This window comes from Coccinella septempunctata, chromosome 6 (assembly GCF_907165205.1).
Source record: "Coccinella septempunctata chromosome 6, icCocSept1.1, whole genome shotgun sequence".
NCBI classification, from domain to species: Eukaryota; Metazoa; Arthropoda; class Insecta; order Coleoptera; family Coccinellidae; genus Coccinella; species Coccinella septempunctata.
Window position 1 is genome coordinate 23,621,306 of NC_058194.1, and position 25,657 is coordinate 23,646,962.

The 25,657-nt window shown below is 35.7% G+C and overlaps 1 protein-coding gene across 6 annotated transcripts; it reads left to right on the forward strand.

Annotated features, from left to right (window-relative positions):
* The first annotated feature begins 520 nt into the window (after positions 1 to 520).
* LOC123315838 (diacylglycerol kinase theta) lies at positions 521 to 25,518 on the forward strand. 6 transcript variants are annotated; one of them, XM_044901715.1, is made up of 16 exons: positions 521 to 862; positions 10,966 to 11,045; positions 11,232 to 11,334; positions 12,258 to 12,478; positions 13,409 to 13,580; positions 14,184 to 14,318; positions 14,793 to 15,045; positions 15,424 to 15,617; positions 15,722 to 15,934; positions 16,158 to 16,292; positions 17,418 to 17,741; positions 18,786 to 19,022; positions 21,381 to 21,672; positions 22,435 to 22,591; positions 22,866 to 22,973; positions 24,221 to 25,518. In XM_044901715.1, the coding sequence occupies exons 1-16, from the start codon at positions 718 to 720 to the stop codon at positions 24,362 to 24,364; spliced, it is 2,913 nt and encodes a 970-aa protein (XP_044757650.1). In that variant the 5' UTR covers positions 521 to 717; the 3' UTR covers positions 24,365 to 25,518. The 6 variants fall into 6 exon arrangements, with proteins under 6 accessions (XP_044757650.1, XP_044757651.1, XP_044757652.1 ...); XM_044901716.1 differs by having other exon boundaries at positions 13,409 to 13,565; XM_044901717.1 differs by lacking the exon at positions 24,221 to 25,518 and adding an exon at positions 23,596 to 23,974.
* The last annotated feature ends 139 nt before the right edge of the window (positions 25,519 to 25,657 follow it).

Sequence of the window (25,657 nt, forward strand, 5' to 3'; positions counted from 1 at the left end):
CCTCTCGAATATCCACTTCAATTTTTGAGTGGTGTAGTTTGCAGTTGATCGCTTAGTCATGGCTATAATGGCAACAGTGATATTCATGCTAATGGTGTGAGGCATAGGCAAAGCCTTATGTCAGCGCCTCATCAGGCGCTCTTTCATCTTCGATGCGGTGGAATTTCAGCAAGGGCTAAGTTCGGCGGCTCTTTTGCTCTGCACCACAGACTACCCAGTGGGTAGTCTGTGCACTGCACTGGCAGCAGCTGTCTAGCCATGTTGCTGAGTGGAAGTTAGGGGACTCCGAAGACTTTGGAAACAATGTATCTTCGTGACGAATTCACAGCGTGTGGTATTCGCGAATCGTAGGGCAGATTACTTTTTGCAGGTTAAGCTGAATTTGCTGAAGGACAACAGGTGTCGCGCAGCACCAGAAAACAATCGATGGGCGGGCCGCGGAGAGCGGCGCTGATCCGTCGGGACGCATCGGTTCCGGTGGCAGCGATACAGCGTCGGAGGCGTATTAAGTATGCGCATTCGATCATCCAATAGTCAGTCGTTAGTGATGGTTAGCTGTGAACGGGAGACGTCGAGAAATGCGCCTTAGGCATGTAACTCTGTCTCTCAGAGATACCAGAAGGCCGCAGCATGTTCGCTTACGGTTTCGAAATAACATAGACCTGTAATATGCGAGCGGCCAGTGCGAGTTCACGGTGAAAATCTGGCGTGAACGACATGGCGTCGGTGGCCGGCTCCGCCGAGAAGCCGCCCGCCGCGCACGGTCACAGCTTCTTGAAGAAAACGTTCCACAAACTCACCAACTGCCATCATTGTAGCGAAATGCTCTGGGGCCCCATCCAACAAGGCTTCAGCTGCGAAGGTAGGCCACCAAACGCTCAATCCCCGTCACCCTCTATTCCGACCCTGATGTAGGTCATCCCCTTCTTCCAAACTGCTGCACCAAACATACCGCCAAACCTTCAAGCATCTCGCCGACAACAAATTGATTCTACGTATTTCTGAATCTCACTTAGTATAGCTTTATTGCAAATCAATATTCAGTGGAAAGATTTGCCACATTGAAGCGTATTTTCCATCCTGTATATATCGAAAAAATTCAACAATGTCAAAATTCATGATGGTTTGGGCATCTGCACATTTTCCTCCAACCTGTCGATTTGATCCATGACATCCTAGATCTACATGAGAGATTTCGAAGGAAACCCACAAGGACTCTTCTTTGTCATTGTCTTCAATTCTTTCTGAGGTTCCTGAAGATGCCGCCGACAAGTAGCAGTCATTTCACTTTTTACTCAAATTGATGTACTTAAACACCGGACAAATTTATCCAAGTCTTTAAATGTTCAATCTTAGTAGTTCTCTTCCAAGAATTGTTGCAGCTAGTTTCATACTCAGTTTACACAAAAAAGTAGCAGTTACATTTCAAGGGAGTAACCTGTATTTTAGGACAAAATTACAAATTTATTATCATTCAGCACTACCTTCAACCCAACCCTTTTTACTCACCGATAGGAAAGAGTGAAATTCCTAACACCAACACGTTTTCAAAATAATTTGTTAAATTAACCTTATTCACTTTCCTGGCCTGAATAACTTGCTCAGATTATAATTCTCCTTCAACCCCCTATCATTTTTTCGATACATAATTGCAGCTTTGTGTCTTGTATATATTTCCATGTCCTACATTCAACCAATTTCGAAATGCAACCTTTTCCGAGTTTCAGGATACCCTTCATCATCCCACTCCAGGGATTCCCTCATCCTTTGGCTTATTTAGTTAGCGAAAAAGTGGAACAAGATCGATTTTTGATTATTATAATCGATCCTATTTTATTGATGAAATTTTTATCGTTTTTAGGATACGCTGACTGAATATATCGCCGATGTTTGATAGAAGAATCATTAGAATTAGTCTTGTTCACCGAATACTTTTACATACTGAGATTGAAAAGATTGAAAGAATTTGGAAAAATCGCTTGAACACGGTAATTCTGTTCTCTGTAGGTGACATAATATATATTCCAAAATAAAAATCATCGACATGAAATTCCATCCCTTCACATCGATGCAGCCTTCGACTTTTTAGTCGATTTGCGATTTATGGTTTCATATTTTCCTTTGAATATAAAAAAAAGGGGATTATTAAAGTCTGTTCCTTCCAAAAAGTCCCTTTAAAATTTTGAGATATCCATAATTTTTGTCACATTCAAAGGTTTCTATGGGGAATATTCCGGAAATGAGAAATGAGAAATATCGAGAAAAATCCTAAACCGTTTTCAGACAAGGTCGGAGGTACGAAAATAGCATATGAGCTATTCCCGATACTCTCACCCTCTCCGTCATCCCCAACTTTCAAAGTTTAAATGGCAAAACCCCACTTATATAACATAATTGAAAGCTCTTAGGAAATGTACCCAATTTTGGTGAATGTGGATGGAGTATAGTTATGTAAAATTTGCCTCTATACGTTCGATAAAGAAAGCTGTGTTATATTTGTTATCACAAATCGAGTGTTTCGGAAAAAAATTGAGGTTACTCCAAAAAACCTTTTTTCTTCTTGTGCTGTATACACTAAAAGTTTAATAGAAAAAGCCTGTTCTTTTTCCAAATCATCCAAGAGCTGGAAGGAAGTGCACTAAGTGCAGCATTATAGTTTGAAAATATTTCGTTTGTCTTCATGCATCTTCTGTTTTGAACATCTTCCTTTATGTGAAGGACGCACCAGGGAAAAAATTGGATTTTTCGATAGGAGTGCAAGGTTTCAGTGGAACATGGTTTTAGCAAATTATTGTAATATTCATTGGTTTATGGAGTAGACTTCAAGGAATAAACAGCATGGTGAATGGCCTATACGGCTTCGATGGAAGGAGGCAGGAACTTCCTTTTTTTATGGCAAAGTTTATATACGCATTTTGCGGTATTTCGTCAATGCAGCGTCTTATTTCGGCCTTTAATACTTCGGAGCTCGCTGGCTTATCACCAAATCGGAAGATTTGAATGAGGAAAGATCTCGTGCAAGACTGCCAATGTTAAGCAGCGCTGTCAACCCAACATTTCTAGGTTCGTCTTCAAAAACCAATTTTATCTATAGATCGTAATGTACACCAATTAGCTCGCCAATTAGTGACACATTTTTCATGCATTGCTGCGAGTCGATCATTCACTATTATTATCTGTCATAATTTTCTAGAGCTGACTGGGGGGTGACCTCTGTGTCCTTTGATGTTCCAACGGCTGTAGATTGGCAGTATCTGTTAGCTTTGCAAGAAGGTGACACTTGTTGATTATTATTAATTGGCCTTTCTTAGTTGGCTTTGCCATCAAGCATCAGAAGAAACCATGAGTTGCTGGTGATAGATACCTGTCATTTTCTAGGAAAAGGAAGGTTTTGATCATTCACTTTACTGACAAATTTTGTTGTCTAAAAAAGTACCTTCTTCAATTCCAAGTTTTTTGTAAGAACAGCAGGTTCAGACGAACCTGTGTAAATCTCATATTTCGAAACACTGAATAGACACAGCGTGGAGCGTGAAAACCTTTATTGGACATCTGCCCAATGAACGTTGTTTCACTTTTGAAATTTTTTTTTTACTCCCCATTCAACAGTCCCTGTTATTTTTTCAATGAAAAAATCAATACCCAAGCGGCATTTGTTACTCTTGCTTTTGAACCTAATCTGATAGCGCTTTCGCCTGTGAGTGATATTAGTGTTCTGCCCTGCGAGTGAGTTATAGCAGCTTCGCGTGAGTAGCGAAACTAAATAGCGATTATGAGATTTAAGAAAGCTATCGTTCTTTTACATCCCTAGCACATATTTATCGACTTAATGCTATTTTCACCCCTTGCAATAATAACTTATAAGTACACAAGCTCTGTAAACATGTAATACCTCAAATTGGTTTCATACTTCATTCAAATTGAGCCATAACTTAAACGGCATGAGAATGATTTATGCTTAGAGCAGAGTGGAAAATCATCTCGATTTCTCTGTACTAAGTAAAGGACCTCATATTCAAATATGATGTTAATCAAGAAAACTCTACTGCTCTCCAACGATTTCATAGTATAGGTAGTGAATATACTTACCTATAAGCTCAGAGCGTTGAAAAGTTTCATAAGATTCATTCTCAAACCTTTATAATTAAGGATAGTCCATTCAGAAAATTCAAATTATACCGCCATTTAGGGTGTAAAACATGGATGAGTACCTACTACGCGATACAACAATACGTCCTGAAGTAATCAAAACGTATCAATGTGCGTCCTGTTTTGGAATAAAGATTAACTCAATAATCATTGGTTTTGAGGAATTATTGGACATACTTTCCTCAAAATCGAGTTAGTTAATGGAATAACTGTGAATGGAAAACGTTATCGTGTTATAATAAGTCAGTTTCTGTTGTTTGTTGTTGATTGCAGGATATTTTTCTTGACGTCAAGTGTTTATGGCAGGATAGTACCGCTTGTTATATATCGATTTGACGCCTTTTGAATTTTGGCTCTGGAGTTATTTGAAGTCACAAGCACGTGACCCCTGAATAATTGAAGGCCGCATCAACCGATCTTCACATGAATGCAAGCAACACCGTTATTAAAAAATTTGCCAAAAGAGTACGCACATGCTAGCTAAGCCGTGGAGGTCATTTACCAGATGTGTTGATCCATACAAGACATGATTAATTACCAAATGTCTACTTTATTACACAATGAATATAACAATACTTTGATACATAAAACCAAGTTTTACTAAATCCTTGAATCTTGCACTCTATTTGTCGAAACGCCTTTTACTTGGTACTCTTTCACTCTATTGATGAACATTTAATTAGTGAATGGGATTTTCAACATAAACTTTAGAAGCTTTAGAGCTTAAGCCTTTTTAGACTAGGCTGAGTAGTAGTTTAGTCGAGTAGCGAGTAATTTAGAGTGTGAACACCAATAAGATAGTCGACTAGGACAGTAGCGGGTGTTTTTGCTTCTAAACTTCTCACTACTCAACTAAATTACTAGCCACTAGCCTATTCTGAACTGAACAAGACTTTAGAGGCAGTCGACCCTACTAAGCACTTATTCCTTTGCTATTGGCATGCTTGAAGAGTCGTATAGTAGTCCAGGAAATGTTTATTCTTTAGTATACCATCTTCTTTGAATGGACGAATTAAAAGGGCCAATATTAGATTCGCTGGCAATCATAACCCGCAAGGATCACGGTGGAGGAGTTATGTAGTTGCCTCTCTATAGTTTTACTTTGGATTTTCGCCAGTTTTCAGTTTGCAAGGTTGGCAAGACTGTATATGTGTGTTTTCATAATGACTTGCGCTATGGCCCACTTCCCTCTTTCCTTCCAGGCTCTCATATATCGTTTGAATAGCTGAGCTACCTACTATTTTTCTGCGAAATATATGAAGAGAAGGAAGAAACAGGAATGGATGATGATAAGAGGAAGGTTTTGAAGTGGAAGCTTTTCGCTCAACTTGACGAAAAGTTACATAAACAAGAGTTCCCGGAACTATTCATTATTTCCACTTTCACTGTCATCCTGAGTGCAATGTGAATAATGGGAGATATGGATGAGTTTAATAAGCACGTTGCAAAATACGTTATCGCAAGAATATTTATAGCTCATTTTGAGGTTTCAATATAACCGTGGATTTGAGGCTCTGGCTATTGTATTATTCCTTCATCTGTCCATACACGATATGTGAGCTTATCGAGATCGAGGTGATTATTGACGTCATTTCTAATATAATTGATGTTTACATGGCTTAGCGGGTTGTTGCTGTAATATTCAGGGTCGAAATTATTTTTATCCTGAAAATCTATTACTTGTTATATACATTCAACGAAACGTATGGCCTGAAACGATATCGCCGGAACAATTGATTGAATGGCGGATGAATGCATTTTCTGATTGCTGAATGTAAGCTGTAAGCTGTACCGGGTGGAGCAACAATGTGATGGAAATATCCTGAAAAGATCAAAACCTTCAAGTCACTCAGAAAAGTGAATAATATTAAGGAGATTACTGAAATACTTGATAAGATTCTACCCTAGCTACATGAATATTTTGGCGAAATTGTTAAGAATCAGAAAATTTGTGGCAAAATTCTCACAAGCTAAAATTTCTAGTAGGTACCTATTCTTGTAAAGAACCACCTAAAATTATTATATGGCTTGCGAATCTATTTCAGTTTAGTCATCCCATATATGACACAATTATATCGATATCATGCCAAGCGTTTATAAAATAATATCGATTTTTTTGATTTTGAAGATTTTGAAAAATTTTCTATTCATTCCTTCATACATATGCACAGTGATACATATTTTAAACTAAAGGTAGCATCGCTTTTTGGAAATTTGTAGAGAAGACTTTATATCAGAAGAATTTGGTTAATTTGGCAATAGTAGATGCAGTTAAATAGAAATTTCTGGTGCTAAGGGGATACTTTTGTAGGAAAAGGAGTATCTTGTCCCTCGATAAACACTTTAAAGTTTCATAGAATGAGGTTTTTAGCTGCATAATTGCATCTTGCAAGAAGTTATGGTGGTTTCCAGGGGTTGCACTACCTGAAAAGAACAAATAACGTTGACATAATAATGGCCAGTCATAAACGTACCACAATTCAGTTCTACAAATTGAATTGAAAATAAAATTGAAGTATTGCGCATATTGAAATGCTATGACCGTTATAAATCCTGACTATCTTCAGTAAACAATCTGTATATATGGAAAGTGATGGGTGTTTTGCGTCTTGATAATGGTTCATGATGAATTTTTCTGCTCAGATTTTTTATCTTGCTGGTATTGGCTTCATTCTTCTTGCTTTATATGATAGCTGGTGGGAAGGCTTGTGAAGTGAATATTATTGTTGGATGTCATATAGTTTTGCAATTTTTCTCAATTAATAATCTACCAGAGCCTAGCATATCATTCTTATAAGTTGAGGTTGCTGTTTTGTTGCTAATTGCCATGTTGTCATGTTGACGACATAGTGACCAAAGCAAACACTAAACGTGCAAGGTATGGAAAGACTCCGAAAGATCTAATGGGTACTTTTTTCTTCTACAAACCTTCATTGTCAGCGATTTCATGCGTAATAGCAAAACGATGTCTTCAAGGAGACCATTATTCGCTGAAGCCTTGATTCTGATTCTCAGTGGTAGATCACCTTGGTATATTCTTCTGAGTTCTCTAACTTCTTCTATCCACACACGACACAGAAGTATCACCGTCATTGCAGTACAATTAACAGCAGCTGATTTTGCCACACAATAAAAACAAACCAACATCTCGATAACCAAGAATTTTTGTCCTTGTCGGAATCATTAACATTTTTATAATGTTGACCCATTTCGTTACGCTAGCAAGAGGTATAGGAGAAGGAGCAATCAATAAAAATATCAAGGTATACTAGTTGGCTCTCATGATGGGGTTCTCCACTGAAAACTGAGAGAGAAGCAATAGTCAAAGATAAAACGTTGACATTGATACTGAGCATGCTTTGAATATATGTATTATACTCATTTTGTTGCTGAAGGAGCCGTTTTTTTGTAGGTGACACATCTAATGTTATTATTATACTGTATTGTTTTATGAAAATAGAATTCTGTACAATTGCAATTGTATTATCCCTTGGTTTCTTAGTCTCGAACTGAAACATAGAAACAAACAAGGAAATTAGTTTTTCCATTGTAACCCTCAAACAAAGATTACTTATGTAATATAAACTAGCGCATATATATGTCAGTATGAAGGAACAGGTTCAGTTTGATCGAAATCGTTCCACATTGAGCCTATACATTGTTAGTGTTAGATAACATTGCATTGAGGCCAGGTAACAGTTGTGGAGAGGGCTGTATAGATAAACCAACCCCACGTCTTTCATGACTTGGCTTCGCTGGGGAGCCCTTTCATAAAACTCAATCACACAGGTGGCGGACTTTATGGGGGCGATTCGGATGCCACCTGTTATGTTTTCGATAATCGTGACACGGCAAGTCGATATTCTGAGCAAGCCGAATTCTTCTGGTTAATGATGTTGGTGAGCTCTCGAAATAGATGCGGTGAGAAGACGAGAACCAACCAGCGGCAACACACACCTCGAACAGTATAGCGGAAGGTATTGATTTCTAGCTATGCGCTCCAGTTACGTCATGAATGTGACGTCAGATGAATTAATACAGTTTTACATGCGCCAGAGTTTGTTAGCCTGTCTGGTATAATGCGGGATTCACTGGACAATTGGACAAATGCGAATTACTGTGTAGGGAAAGCACATTCATATTTCCTGGCGTTCTTTGCTGCTGTATTCTGCGATGTGACATCCGCGTCCATTATCCTGAAGATACGTCACATCGCTGTGTCAGAATCCACGTTGGGATCGAAATTTCCACCTACGATCCGAAAAATATGACCTCCTTTCCTTTGTCAACGCTGTGGAAGGAATACCTTCTACTTTCAATATCAATTTGCAGTGGGTTTCCGGGACAGAGTTGGGTTAGCTTGATGCCCTTGATGGTTCCTTCAAATATTCTCGTTGGCATTGCATAACTTTTTCGGAAGAAGAGCATATTTCCCAACATAATTTTCTTCAAGCTCAACACATTTATTCATGCATTTTTTAAATATGATTTTCCTGAGGTCCTCTGAATAGGCCTTAGTTTCAGTGATTACCTCTTCGTTAGACCTTTAGATACTGCCTAGTCGATTCTGCAAGTTAAGGAATAGGAAAAAGTCACAAGGAGCTATGTTTGGAGAATATACCGAATGAGATAGCAACTCATCGATGTTTGACACAGTTCTTACGTGTGCACCCTTGCATATTTTTGGTTTTTATCAAATCATTTTGGTCGTTTTGGTTTCCAACCAATAACAAATCTCTTCCAAAGTTCTGTATAATATGAACAGTTCGTAAAAGATACAGATATTGATGTTTTCCGAAGATCCATGTTATCCAATTTTTTTGTTCAATTAACTTACAATGATCACAGAAATGTTTTCTGGTTCATCTCGAAGCGAGCTTCTTGGTCTGTATTTCGTTTTAAATAATAACCTAGATGATACTGACAAATGTTGGTCATCAGACTATTTTGGGTTAAGAAGATCGTTAAACTTGATTCAATCATTTGTAGTCTAACCCTAAGGATATAAGGAGAAATGTAGTAGATTATTGCGTTGTCCATATAGGTTTAGGGCGAAAAATATCGAATAGCATAACTAGCTGAGAAAGAAGAGCAAGCCATCAATGAACTCATTAACTTCTTCTCATTCACGATCTCAAGTTCAATGGAGTTTACCTACCTTAGCCAATAAAACTATTAATACCACGCTCTATTCTACAGATTTTTACGACATTTCATTGATAAATTCTTTCTTTAACTCGTAGAATGAACTCTAAAATAGAATTGTAGTATTTGAGGTTTCAATTCATATTTTGAACTTTTCATAACAACATAAGACAGGGTTCTATATCCTCTGTATTATTTATTGCAACAGCAACGAGAGAACTGTGAGAACCATTAAGAATCATACCATTAAAAACTTATAGTATCTGCAAAATCAGTTCTGGATATTTCATATTTCTAATATTTCTCTTATGGTCGTATGCACTGTTTGATTGAACGCTCTAAAACGACGTTTAAGCATAGAATCTCTATGGAAAAAAAGGATGTTTAAGGAATCAATCTCGTTTAATGAAACGGTACATATGGCCATTATTTACATTACTGATATATGATTTTTTTCATCCAGGAAGTTTTCAAAAAAATATTTTGAATCTGTTTTACCATTCGGTAGATATCATGAGTTACCTAAGGTTCTCATTTTTATTTCACCTAGTATAGAAGCCAAATTTAAACAAACAAACACTGTTTCGAGAATTGGGAAAACATTGCCATAACTGTACTGATTCCAGAGGGAATGAAACGAAATGAAAATTGAACGTGTTTTTTTTCCAATTGTGGGCAGTAAATATTTATAGTTTCGGTATGTATTTACCTCTAGAGAAATTCAAATAGATACTGGAAACTCATTGTCTGAGTTTATGAAAGACTTTTAGTGTTTTGCATATTCGAGAATAATTATTGATATACATTTAAATATTTGACGCGTGGGTATCATTTAATACACAACTTTTGAGGAAATTGAAGCTTGGAAACTTCACAACGGATTTTCCCATTAGGTATATGTATTATCGTAAAAAGAAAATGTGTGTTTATCGTTTCGATACCACATTTGATTAAAGCCAACACTTTTTGTTGTTATCAAGTTCCTTGTTGCAAATGCTATCATTTTTGTGTTGTGAAATTGCGACGTAAAACTGAAGGGAACTAGCAGATTCTTAATTGGAATATTTCCACAGGATAGATTGAAACCTGAAGTTATTTTTGGTTTTCCTGTTTAAATATCGAGATAACTTGAATAATGGAGTGAATTTGGTCATCCTCGATCGATACAAAAGTAATATACGATTGGAAGATGTATTACATAATCGATAATTTTAGTACAAAAATTTGTATTAAATTGAACTACTTCCTTACTTAACGATTTTTATTAGCGAAATTAGTTGTGATAAAATGAAATTCTAAAAACCTTGGGGCTTGTTAGTAGTTTTATTCTGCAATATCTGCTCTTTAAAAGTGCTGCAATTATAAAAAATCAGGCAACACCTTTTCTCCCAATTTTTCAAAATTGAGAATACTCCAACAAAATCATATTTATTGAGAACCTGTTGGTGAACTCGAGAAACTAGTTCTAATTTTCCTGAATTATTTTAAATCAAGGCTCAGGTTTGAAAGCTATACAAATAGTAAAGAAAATATAATATTTTGTCTGAGGAAGCATAATAATCCAATTTTCATTCGTTTTCATACCTCTACATATCATTCCCGATATTCTCACAACTTCGTAATATTTATACTTTTTCTGTCACATAGTACAATAATTAATTTTTATTTCAGTTTGTCACTTCGTGGTGCACGATCGCTGTCTCAAATCCGTTGTTTCTCCCTGTTCGAGTATTGCAGCAAGTCTAATCAAGGTAAGAAGTCAACATACATTACTTTCACTAAATATATAGGCAAAAAAATAAAAAATACAATTATATAAATTTTTCCATACTCAGTATATGTATTTTCCAATTGAGAGAAAAATTACACATATTCTACAATATTCGCTCATAGCTTTTGTTGAAGCTTCTTTTCTCACAGATTTTTCTCTATTTCAGAATCCAGTAGCTCATTGTTGGTCGGAGCAGTTGAACACGAAGCGGAAGTTTTGTAACGTCTGTAGAAAAAAATTAGATGACAGCTTATCCATCCACTGTGAGAGTGAGTACCAGTTGAATCATATTTTTTACTTTTTTTACAGCAGATTGAAAGTTCACTTGAAATGAAAAAACAATTACTTTATTATTAATTTTTGATTACGTTCTTAGCTCATAATTACAGGACTTTTCAGATCAATAAATATTCAATATTTGGGCGTAATACTTCATGAAAGGGATGAGAATTTTTGAAGAATATAACTTTTAACTTTGGTCCTAAGTTGCTTATGTAGGATGTAGGACAGATGAAGTACAATTAATATTTGATGTTGTCTTCAAGTAATGAAGCGAATTGCTATTATTTGTATGTTGTCTTACTATCTATTTTTTCGAGAAAAATTTACATTATTACATTAGTTAAACATTCAAACAACAATTCATCTATCTTTTCATATTGAACAAACCAAAATTCAGATATTAACCTCTTAGAGGTCACATCATTTCATCGTCAGATTTATGGTCACTCACTTGTACAACTATAATGTAGATAACTGAATTACACAACCCAGGAATCTCCCAAAGCAAATAAGTACATCAATTAAAAGCTTTCAGTGCTAAGCTAGTATTAAGAAATCAGGAAAAGAATATGATTAGGTACTTTAAGTAATTTTAATAGTGATAATGAACAAAGAAACTGATGTATCACTAATGTTTCAGTTAGCACAGATTATTGAAGAATATGCGTGAAAACTATGAAAGAAACCATATAATTAAAATGATTGATGATAAATGGACTTCATTTTTTCTAAAAATTACACCAATTTTTGGATAAATAACAGTAATATAGGAGTTGCTATGACGCAACATAAAAAATAGAAAAAAAGGAAGCCATAGACTGAGATTTGCCTATACGCTTGTCCGCTTAAGTAATGGAAAAAAAAAACTGTAGTTGATTTTAATCATAAATATCCATAAATTCTCTTCCAGTTTGTGAATATTTCGTACATACGGACTGCCAAGATTTCGCTGTGCCCGACTGCAAAGAGAACGCTACCTACCTCCCAGGAAAACAGCTCAATTTTGTACAACACCAGCATCACTGGCGCGAGGGTAATCTACCATCAAACTCCAAATGTGCTCTGTGCAAGAAAACATGTTTTTACGCCGATTTTCTTTCTGGATTTCGATGCGAATGGTGCGGTGTGACGGTAAGTGAATATATAATTTCAGTTTATGTCAACCAAATCATGCATCATCAATAGGCAGAATAATAATATTGAAAGTGAAAATCCATAGAAGATTATGTTGAAATTGTCAGCTGTAGAACGTTATATCGTAGGTTTGGACATCTGGTAACAACATACCTGCCTGAATAAGCGTAATTTGCGAAAATTTTCGATTTTCGTATTCAGTTCGAAGAAATCTGCAGCTTGCTGTACAGTTTATGCACAGTTACTGCTGCATTCAAAGTGCAGCTTGCTGTACAGTTTTTGCACAGTGACCAGTGACTACTGCATTTGAAGTACAGCTTGCTGTACAGTGATTGCAATACCATCGCTGTATTTGAAGTGCAGATACGCTCTACTGTGGCTATATGTCAAATGCAGTTTTTACTGTACAGTTCAGCGGGACATATTATGTACGGTACAGTTTCTGCATAACTATCGCTGCAGTCAAGTGCAGCAAACGCTGTACAGTTTTTGTACAGTGGCTGGGTTTCAGTGTTTACTGAGTGATTATTGCATCAGCAGGTACTGTGGTTGCTGCAACAGTTCAGGAAGGTTCTTGTTCCAAAACAGTTTATGTGGTTAGCCATAGATTCAGTCATATCATCAGTATGATGGAGTTGGTTGATTTGATACAAACAGGGCAGCCTTTTGCCTAGTAGGTGTGTAGGGGGGTTTAAAGCGAAAAATGACTAGATGAAAAAAAACACCTTAAATTTGGTTCTTGAGGTGCTTTTTCACTGGAACAAAGATATCGACATTTGGAACCTCAATAATAAGTCCAGAAACCCTAAGCGTCAGCCCTGGTGAAAAAAGACAAAGCAGGATACAAATTGGTCTTTTTGAGGAATAAATACTCATAGATGTTCAATGAATTGAGGAAGAATTTCTCCCCTACTTGTTTGTTTCCAGTGTCACGCCGCTTGTCACGTAAATATGCCACAAGAGTGTACATTTGGAGTTCTGGAACCTATATACCTACCTCCGCATGCTGTGAGCATACCACGAACAGAGGTTCCTATGGAGGCGATTATAGGGGTTCAAGTTAGACGGAAAGACACCTTGTCTCGTGAGTATTCCTGCCGTAAGTGTTGCTTCCATTATTAACTGAGTGTGTTAACATTCTTGTCCGAAGCAATAATGAGCTCAGTTTTTCATGAAGGGCGCTTTGAATATCAATGAATCAGATGTGCATTGCCATAAAAAAATGTGTGTTTACGATCAAATCAGTTGGAAATGGACCTTAGAGTCAAGTGAAATTTCTTTCGGAAACGTTGGTAAAGTTTTTTCTGATTTCGTGCGTTTTTACCTATACTTTCTCGCACTTATTTCAGATTCGCAAGTTTTACTTTCTCAAACTACAACGGAAAAGGTAATGTTTCCCTTGTTACTGAAGGAAAATGATATTTTCTCACTTTGGTGTAGTAAAGAAAAAAATGTTCAAGACAAAAAATTGTTCCCAACTTGCGTAAAGTATCTTTTATCTGAAATAAACGGGGCAATCTTTCGATTGATTCTCAAAAAGGGTTAGTTGGAAATTCCTGTGCGATTTTTTTATTCTATTAATGTAAGGAGTGTGAACAAAACCCATGCGAAAACCTTGCGAATGTTATAAGGGGAAAAGTTCGCGTTTTCGATGCTAAAAAAAATTGTGAAAAAAAAAATTATCCGCAGTTTTAATTTTCAGCGCGCAGCATTTCGGAGGAGTTCAGCAGTGGAGATGCCGGTCGATATCGGGAACAGGAGGAATACGCACAATCTCACTCACAAGGCAAGGAGAGACAAGACAAGCAGAACAAGGACAGGGAGGACAGGGACGAAGGTGCGTGAATTTCCCTGCAGATCCGGCAAAGAAATGAGACTTTTTTTGAAGAACTAACCGATGAAGAAATCACGATGACCAATATTTATTCACTTTTACGATTATCCGTCTGAAAAACATTCACGTTTAATTTCTGCTACGATTTATAGAAGAAAAATACAGTGTTGCGATATAAATTTAAATGGGACACCCTGTTTATTCTTCCAGAGTTCAAAAGAATATGTTATTTCAAAATTTGGAGGTATATTCAGGGTGCCCCCAACTTAAAAGTTCAAAATAGTTTTGGTAGTAAAGTAACAAAAAATATGGCATCAAATGCGCTATGTGTCATTATCTGGATGATCTGCCACTTTTAAAAATATCCTCTTTTTCAATTGAAAGATATTTACTTGCTTCTATAGTTTACTCCAACCCTGTATATATATCCTAATTTACTGGATTCTTGAAGTCATCTTTGGCAAAATTTGTCCACAGAGATTGTCAAGGTGTATGATGGCAACAATTCCTTCAAGAAGCGTATATTTCGGACCATAGCGGTAGCTAAACAAGCTCCCTTACAACAGGTACTCATACAGTCCCTGAGAGCATTTCACATCACCAAAGATCCGGACTTTTTCCATCTGACTGATATCTATTCGCAAGATGAGACCGTTCTTCAAGATCCAACGCCAGTCTTAAACCTAACCAGGAAGGAGGGAAAGAGGCCAGCTGTCTTTCTTAGATTCAGGTGAGAATTTTCTGCGCAATGAGATAAATTTATATATCTGTCTGATTTTTTTGAATGTGGCTGATATTCTGCACATATCATAGTATGAAACTAGGTCGTATGAGGCCTGCTTGTAGGTTGATTAGATTCATTAAAAACTTCCTTTGCCTCCTGGCGAAGGACCAACCATTATGGGGATTAATCCAGATCCAGATACAGCAAATGGATTCAATATCTTTCCAATATTCTATATCACACGTACGTTTCTATAAAATAGAAATAGTAACAGATACAAAAAATAAGTATTGTTAAAAAAACTAACTCAAGTGTAAATAGATCTCAGGATCTTTTTGGCATTGTTATACACACATATCTAATAGAAAGCTTTTTTTTTTTCAGAGATCGCGATAACGATTCTGGAGAAGTGCGTGTGTATCCTGGAAAATTACAGGTATCCAAGGCATACTGCACCGTGCCTGTGGATTCGAATTCTACGGTCAGAGACATGATCAGGGACGCTCTGAAGAAGTTTGGATTGGAAGATTATAACGCAGACGATTACAGATGTAGTGAAAAACTTCTTGATAGAGGAGGTGAGGTTTTTGTTCTGCCCCTTTTTATGTCTGTTCTTTTTAAACCACATAATTTCCGATGTTACATACAGAAATTAAGAAAAAGATCATTGATTTTTTTTTAGTTACTGAAAGGGTCCTTTCCTCGAATGAACGTCCTTGGGAAATAATGAAACAACTTGGAAAAGACAGTATCCGGCAGATGGAACTTATGAGATTCTATTTACAACTTAAACAAGACCCTCATGGACCAAACGTAGCACTTTTCGTTGGCAATCTACCTCCTAGTTTGTCTGAAAGAAATTACGAAAACATTCTGACCGGCTATCTGAGTAAAGGTGGGTGAAATGACGATCTTCAAGGAAATAAGACGAGCTAAACAGCTAGTTTCCTAATCAATGTTCATATCTCTTCAATTTTAAAACTTCCTTCAGTTCCTAGGAACTGAAAGAACATTGAAATTGAAGGGACACACATCAGTTGTGTGAGTATCGACTTATTTCTTTAAAATGGGTTGCGATTTCTTGAAATAAGTATATCGAAGCATCACTTCTTTTTCAGATGATAAATTCACGGATATTGGTCCCATCTACTACGAATATGGATCCATGGTAATAACGTACGATGATTCTGACAAGGCTGTACGAGCACTCTACACACTAAGAGAATCTAAGTTTGAAGATAAACATTTACTTGGTGAGTATGGAATTTCGAAACTTCAGTATTCGACGAAAACTTTTTGAATTGGAGTTTCGCCAAACTGGATAGTTCTTGTATAGTATAAGTATAATATTTAGAATTGTACAAAACATAGAAACGTCGCTTGAACTTTTTCATATCAGAAAGTTTCTTTATATACGCGTTACAGGTTAACAGATTGTTCCTTTTTTTTAGATTACTATAAAGAAGTAATTAATATATTGATATTTGGTGGGTTAAATTATGCCCATATCAATTTTTACGGACGAGAAATTACTTCCTCCATTTTTGCCGCATCCTCAGTAAACATGCACCCTGTATAACTAATGGCATTCGTGAAATGTCACAGATTTCATAATATTCTTGCGTCTGTATATAATGTCCTCTTCCCCATAAAAAATTATGAAATTAATCGAAATGAAATGAGGACCAAGTTTCATATCAGTTGCATAATATCAGTTACCTACTTCCATTAGGTTACACAACCAATTTGTGAAACTTTTCTGAATTTCAGATAAGTAATGAAAGATATATCGATCCAAATTGTTACATTTACGTGATTTGGGAAGTCATCATCTTTTTTTTATCAATCAGATGAATGAATTATTCCAGTTTCGATATTTTTTGAATTTTAGGTACCTACTTATTTCTTCCAGAATATTTCACAGAAAGAGTTGCTATTTCGAAAAGTTTCTGTTTATAAGAATTAACTTCGATACCTTAACACCTAGAGATATAAATATAAACGTTGGACTTCTTTTTATTCTTCTTAGGCCATACTTACATTTTAAGCAGGCTACGTCCGTTCCGAGCCGTTTTCCATCGAAGTGGGAGTTGTGTTGCTCTGAAGGTGGTCAAATAGGAACAAAACCATGTTCAGCATCTAATCTTCTATATGTAATGATCGTTCGGTGGGCATCTTGAAAGATGGCGTGTGGCTAGCTCGATACGGATCTAGCCGTAGATTATCTAGAAGATTCTCTTATTTTTATACTATTTTGCTTTAGCCGTCGCGAATCTAAAATGAGGAAAATGTCTTCGGAACTCTCACTATTTCAAAGCAGAATTGATCTAAATTTGTCAGAACCTAAACGTCCACTGATGATTTTTTTTTATTTACAGTGATGTTGTTACCCAACATCGAACATTCAATGATACCACCAGGTGTGCAACCCCTATTGGTGTTCGTTAACGTCAAGTCTGGCGGGTGTCAAGGCTTAGAGTTGATCACGAGTTTTAGAAAACTTCTGAATCCGTATCAAGTGTTCGACTTGGACAATGGAGGGCCTTTGCCAGGGTTATACGTATTTCGGAACATTCAGAACTATAAAATACTAGTGTGCGGTGGCGATGGCACCATAGGATGGGTGCTTCAGTGCTTGGATAACGTAGGACAAGACTCGGAGTGTTCGTCTCCAGCTTGCGCGATAGTACCATTGGGAACAGGTAAGAACCTGTCAGTGTCAGACGATCACTCTTGGGAAGTCTCAATAAAGAAGTAATTCTCGTATTTTTTATTGAGAGAGAAATTTACGCTGTGTAAGTGATCAGTATTATTGAAATTTTCAGGTAAAAATTCATTTTCTGATACTGACTCTACTACCATCGATAGATTCAACAACTGTTTTTGATACATTAACTCGCTTTACTAATTTGCTACATATTTATCATATAATTTAGATGCCTTTTGTTTCGTCAAGAAATTGAATACAATTTGATGGGAAATTTTTGGTTTCAAATAAAATCAATATTTCTATAATAAAAAATAATGTTATTAACAAGTAAGTAGGTTTAAACTTGTCAACAGCTATAAATAATCTCGTACAATTAATATTGGAATAAAGTCCTCGAATATGAAGTAACGCGTTTTCCAACATAGGAAAAAATGATCGAACTATTAATTAATGTCTTTTTACTTCGTTGGAATGTATGGGTATTGAAATATTCATTTTCTGAAACTGACAAAATATAACGAAATTAAATGTAACATCGGAATTAAAGTTATTCATTGAAACTTATATTTCAATACTACATATCATTTTTGCGCGCTTGTTTCTACAAGAACAAGAGCGTTATAATTTGGCCCAAATCTCTGCAATTTTCGAATTTTGAGCCGCAAATGTTCTCAAACGTTAAGGTTGAACTCATTGATTAATAATTCATGGTTCGTCCGTGAACTTCTGAAAGATAATATTCAGGGCTTGGAAAATTTCAGGGTAGATTTATAGTCCGAATGCGTCAGCTAAATCCATTCGATTGTTTCAGAGTTAGAAGCGTGTATAGAGTTTGTTTTTCTGGATCCAATCATAGACTGTACTGCTCAAAAATTGAACTGGACAATTTAACTGTATGTAAAAAAGTTAAGTTAGGTTAGGCCAAGCAGCGTTGGGCTAGTTCGGTAGTAGATGGGTGACCGCTCTGGTTGTGTATTTGAACAAGCGCGCAGAAGCTTCAGCTCTTTTTCCTATCTTGAAATTGCATAAAATATAGGTAACGATCTGGCTCGTGTTCTGCGCTGGGGTTCCGGCTATAATGGCGGAGAAGACCCACTCAATCTTTTACGAGATGTGATAGATGCCGAAGAGATTCGACTGGATCGGTGGACGGTTGTCTTTCATCCTGAGGACAAATCCGATGATGGAATGAAGCAAGTGAATTCCACTGGTAAGAAGAGGCAAAAACTCTCCAAATTGCGACTCGTGACCAATGAGCAAATCAAAAAAGCAGGTCAATCATTATATGTCTAGATGTTGTTTTGCTGTAACTCAAACTAACAGATACTACTTAAATGGCTTTTTATTGTAACAAGTCATTGGCCATTAATGAAGGCTAAGGAATTTCCTAAAATTATGATGAAAGCGGTGGTCAAATGATTCACTGAATGCATTTTTAGAATTCTTCAAATTACAAATATAAAGAAACAAAGGTTATCGCCAAGCAGATGATCTGAATCTATCTTTTTTTTTTCTTTTCCATCCTATACTGTGTACCATCTTTGAAACCCTTCGCCTTTTTTGATGCCGCAGGTTGTCCACCTACTTTTTTGGAAGCAAAATTTTGAAATCAATTCGAAAACTTTGTCCGTCGAACCTGAACTCAATATCCAAGATCAGTCATGAGTAATTGTCAGGGACATACAGATAAAACACATTGCACAACAATAACGGAAAAGTGATATCTTACATACATTGTGAAAAACCACAGTTCCTCAAGTTTGTTTCAGTAGCAAGAAGCCAGGCCTGGAAATATTATTTCTTATGCAACTTTTCATTTGTTTCTGCTACGCAACAACTAGGCTGTCGAAGCTCAATACCACTTCAAACTAACACTTTGAATGATGATTTTTTTATCAACCACTATCTGTAAACTCATTATTGGCCCTGATTGAAAAAAAAATAGAAGGTGCTTCTGAGGCTTCGAAAGATTACATGAAAATTTTAATTCAAGAATGAAATGAAAATTAGGAATGATTCTTTATATTTTTTTCAGAATATTCTAGAATGTAGGAAGCATTTGTTGTTTTTTTTGTGAATATGTAGGTACCTATATATACATAATTCATTTTTTTTTAAGAAATTGATTTTAGAGAGCATATGACAATAAGGCAATAAAACAATTTCAAAAAACTTTCATTCAAAATTCCCAATTCAAATTTACGTCCATCACAATTTTAATGGGTTTCCGTTCAACAGCAGACTGACTAACATCCATGGTCCATATTTAGGTGCCCACTATAATTCCTGGTATTACTTTTAGTCGTACCCTTGGGACATTATTATGATAATTCATCATATACTCTTTGAACAACTTCATGACATATCTTGGATGCTTTCAGTCTTTCTTAGCAGTATAAAATTGAATGATTTTATATATATTTGGAAGACTTTTTGAGGTGGACAACACTGAATGCCCATGATGAAAAAATTAAATAAATCATTAAATTCAAATAATTTCCATGATTTAATTATATTTGCGGTTGGCTTCTGAACTAACCTCAAGAGCCCATTCCGAAATAGTCAAGATTGGTATGTTTTCATTGTAATGTTGTAATTTTAATTTTCCCCTTCAATTGAGACTGCTTGCATTGAAAATTTTTTGATATGTATTGGTAAACTAAACTTCAGTTTACAGATTCTCAGTTGTCTCAACACGTTAAGAGTTTGTATATTTTATTCCACCATTCTCACCTCATTTGGGCATACTTAGTCATTACCCTTTTGTTGTTCACCAACATTTCTCAAACCTAGTGTTAAATGTTTTCACCTCCTATCAGTAGATTTCTTCATCTTCCAAATATATCTTTTATTTTATAAGAAATCATCTTTTGACAGTATAATATATGTATTCCGTGAACGCTTGTACTGTTGTTGACCTCAGATGTTGCATGGCTTGAGTACTCCCTTCTGTTCCAGGTTTACGGCAAAACAACATTTTTTATAATTTTTGCTTTCTGAAAAAGTAGGTATGAACAACAGAATTACAATTATTGCGAAATGGCCCTAATTATAAACTCAGAACTAAACTCACAGTGAGACTAATCTGAAATGTATTCAACTCATCTTTTTCCTTTTCACCATCATATGTTGATAATAATTCTCTGACAGTATAGGAAATTTGTGGGATTTTTCAATACATTTCAGGAGTTGAAGAATATTAGGGAATATAATATCACATTAACTGGAAACCGAAAAATTAATTATTGAGATGATTTGTTTTAATCAGGATGGGTTGAAGCTCAAGATGTTGGAAAATGACATATGGATTAAAAATTTTTAGCTAGAATACTATATACCAACTATATTTTTGGATTGACTAGTCAATGTTCTAACACAGTTGAAACGATTCATTCAAGATTCTCTTGAAGCTGCAGGTTTGAACCAATCCTTAGAATTTGTGAGCATACATGCATATTTTTGAACATTAATTATTTCACTAGTCTAACAAATTTTTCGAAATCAATAGAGAAGTATGCATTGTTGCTAGCAAGATTTCCTGAATGATATTCTTCAACAGAATCTCAAAAAAAAATACATTAGTAAGATTTCAATCAGAGTTTAGTGCTAACGATAAAAAAAAAAACCACAGTTATACCGAGTACCACCAGTGAGGACAACTCACAGATCTTCGTCATGAACAACTATTTTGGAATCGGTATTGATGCCGACCTATGTCTCGATTTCCACAACGCAAGAGAAGAAAATCCAAACAAATTCAACAGCAGGCTGCATAATAAGAGTGTTTATGTGAGGATGGGACTGAGAAAAATGGTGGGGCCGAAAATGTGCAAGGATTTGCAGAAGGAAATGCGGCTGGAAGTTGATGGAAAACTGATTGAACTACCTCAGATAGAAGGCATCATTATATTGAATATTTTGAGGTTAGTTGTAGCAGATCTTATACATTCTAGGTATAAGCAATGAGTATTAAAGTTTATACTCAATGGTATAAGTAACCCCTAGGACATATCATGATTCAATAATATAATGTGATTGCTTTGTATTGTTTCCGCATTAACTTGCCAATAAATCTTCTCAATTCAGTTGTAGAGTTAAAACGAAAGTTTACTTCTGCATTTATTTCTTTGAACAAGTATTTCCTTATAACATGGCTTCTCAGTTGATCGATCAAACTGAGTGTACCTGTAAAAAATCTAAATCTGCTAAAAGAAGAATAGATTACAGAGTTGGTGGTAGATTAACAATCATGATATTACTGATTATTGCCGCAAGAGGATTTACCAATTTCACGAAAATGAGATGGAATTGAAGATGGAATGTACAATATAAACATATATGGGTAATCCTACCTAACACAAAATCAGAATCTATCAGTGTATAATGGTGGGTTTATGCAGAGTTTCTAAGAACTAAGACCTAAGGAAGGAACCAATCTAATCGGCAGAAGGCGATCACGTGAACGCGATCTGCACATTTGCACAATCTCATTAGATTTTTCCTTCCTTAGTTAGACACTCCATGAACCCACCATAAATAGGCGCATCTTTGTTAGTGTAAAACGAAACGCGTAGGGACAATACTTATGTCCGCAATAATTGTTCCCTCAACGATAATTTCATTGACCTTCAGAAGTAGGTACATAATATATTTCATATTGAGAACAATTTTTTTTTGCATTGCAGTTGGGGCTCTGGAGCTAACCCATGGGGTCCAGAAAAAGAAGATTCTTTCTCGAAGCCCAATCACTGGGACGGTATGTTGGAAATTGTAGGTGTTACTGGAGTAGTTCATTTAGGTCAGATACAGTCAGGTCTTCGATCAGCAATGAGGATTGCTCAGGTAAATCACAAGCTGTTACGATCGAATTTTATGAAAAAACAACTATAATTTTTGACTAATATTTCTAACAACAGTATTCGATTGAAGAATTCTTTCTTATATTTAATTCCTCTATGACGAGAGCTTTTTTGGTAATTTTTATCGAAAATTTTTTCATTTACTACTCAAAGAATATAATTTGATCAATTCATAAAATGAGCTTTTCTTTTTGATAACAACGATAGTTTTTCAATGAAATCGGTAAATCTGTTATTTTTCAAATTGAATTTTACAGGGAGGGCACATAAAAATTCACCTCAGCTCTGAAATACCAGTGCAAGTGGATGGAGAACCTTGGGTACAAAGCCCTTGTGATGTGGTGGTTTCCAAATCCGCATTGAAGGTAAGATTTCTCAAATTTGTTCAATTCTTAATTCTTCAATCATGAAAATTTCTTATTTTTTCCAACTTATTCGTTAATATATCCAATTCAATACATATACTCTTTGAATTTATAAGGCCTGTTTCGAGTTCATATTGCATGGAATATTTTCCGACATGGACATGCTGCCTGTATATTCATGTTCCTCCCTCCCCTACCCTGCACAGTAAAATAGTAAAGAGCAAATTAATGTTTGTGTTGATTCGCTTTGTAGTTTCTATGTGAAGTAAATGTACAAAATTGTTAGAATTAGTTTTTAATTAGTTACTTTTCTATAGGAAATTTCAAACCTCTGTTAGAATTATTGTAGTTTTTAGAATTAGAACTGAAAATATCAAAGTAAATACTGAATCATTCAGATAACAATTAAATATTCAAGATGAGGAAGAGAATACGCGATAGAATTTTTTTCACCTCGAAACATTTATACCATAAAAGTAATATCAACTTGTTTTATAAATTCATTACAAAAACAACGAAATCTCCATTAGATTATTTGAGTTCCAGATAAAGGCGCACAGATTTTAGTTATAATTATGATAAACCGGTTATACTAATATTTAACAGAGATTATTTCGTTCAGGCAACCATGCTGAAGAAAAATAAATTCAAAAGGCGACCTACCGAACCTTTCATAATGCCCACTAATGGGGAGGGGGGCAAAAGTACGGACGACCAAAGTTAATAACCTCATTTACACTCCACTACATCACATTAAACTTGTATTTCTTGACTATATCATTGTTTTTTCTGTTCACTAGCATGCAAAAAGCTTGACTTTACATTTACCTAACTGCTGGGTAGTTTTCAAAACTGGTAGAATTATATTAATAGATTAGGACCTATTTGAAAAGTTTCAGTCCTCTCTTTGTCCATTTATATTTCTTGCCTATATATATAGTTTCAGTATAAGGAATGCAAAAATGCTAAATTTTTCAAGTCTTCACAATGAATTCTTTAGAGCATCAACTGGGAGAAATAAAACAAAAATATTCAAGCACCTTTTTAAAATTAAACTTATCACTCCGGAATCTTTTAATAGATATGTTTTTTCCATTGAATGTAGCATAAGTTTCAGGATTCTTCGAAGTATAACTTCAGAATTTTAGTCGGTAATTTGAAAATTGAGAATGGTTTAATGTGAATTGGTGCAATTAAATTATCTCTTATGGTCGTTATGAATCCAATGTAATGCGCCCCTCCCTTAGGCCACCATGTTGAAAAAGATGAAGGGGAAGATGAAGAGGCGTAACACCGAACCTACAATGTTGGTATCTCCTGGGACGCAGTTGGCACCTCTTCCCACAAATGACGGGGAATCACCCACAGATCCGAACAATACAACGTTTTAGCACAGAAGTGGTTTATATCACACTTCTGTGGATTCGACTTCATCGTTTTTTGCTTAATATAGAAAATTCCTTTCTTTCTATCATCTTATTACTTTACTTTTAATGTTTAATCACACATAACTTTGCACATTCGTATACTGTAATGAATATTACGTTGAGTATGGTATTTTACCAAAGTGGTTAACCAACCTTATTTATAAGTTTTCTCGAAAAGGCGAGTTACGCTTTGGAAGAATTTAGTTTTGTTTACATTTATTAGTTTTTAAATAGTTTTGGTAAACTCATAGAAATGACACCTTCGGAGTACACTTGTGTACTCTTGAGTATGTTGGTCATCAAGTGACAAGTATGGACTGGCGTGTTTTTGACTCTCATATTCCGAATGAGTGAACTCAATGGGACGATAAGAAAAGTATTTCTATGCAAGAATGGAAGGTAAAGTAATGTAGACGGTTATTCGGAAGTGCGTTTCAAAACACACTAGTCTAATGAAGGTTTGAGTAGACTATGCTAGTCTCCTTTTCTCGGCTAACTTGAACACCATGTTTCAAAATTCAACATGAAACAAATATAGTGGTGCTGAGGATAACCGAATTTTCATGTAAATCTTTTGTTTTTCTCCGAAGCACCACCGCACCCTAATGTTGAATTTTGAAATTCTGCTTGAGCTGAAGCCGCAGTTCAAAATGACGTTAGGTCTTTCTATCCAGGAAGCGACATCTAACGTTGATGGGAATCTGTCCCACCACAGGGGCTCAATTTTTTCATGGGTTACGCAGCCTGGAGCTTCTTTCAGAAGACCCATGATTAATATAGTGGGGGCGACAGATTCCTCCAATGATAGCTACCATTATTTAGCTGTTATCCTACAAATTGATGTGCTATTTGTTTGTAATTATATTTCCCGAAAATAATGAAAGATATAGACTCGGCAGATTTGAAATCTACAACAGATTTTCCGAATCTGTTTTTTTACCTGAAGATGTTTTGAATTCAAATCGCTGGTATTCTTGTATCACCTCACAGGTTTCAAGATGCAAGTATTTGTAGGATATCTGATTTGACAAACATCTTTCTTACACATAAAATATGAAATATATGTATATGTGATTATAGATATATTTAAAATTGTGAAATATAGAATTATAAATGTATCTCTCATTCATTTTCCCGCAATAGCTTCATTTGCTGTTGATTGTCTTTGAAACGACATGTGGTGCACCTATACCTACGAAAATTATGTATGCTAGTCTACCAAATTCAAATTGCTTTTCGGCTTTTCGATATTCCACT

Bases quoted from the DNA above. Each gene is read 5' to 3' on its own strand.
- LOC123315838 (XM_044901715.1), top strand. From the start codon at position 718: ATGGCGTCGGTGGCCGGCTCCGCCGAGAAGCCGCCCGCCGCGCACGGT. The intron at 13,581-14,183 runs GTAAGTGTTGCT...TTTAATTTTCAG, and splicing joins GTCTCGTGAGTATTCCTGCC to CGCGCAGCATTTCGGAGGAG. The intron at 15,935-16,157 runs GTGGGTGAAATG...CTTCTTTTTCAG, and splicing joins GACCGGCTATCTGAGTAAAG to ATGATAAATTCACGGATATT.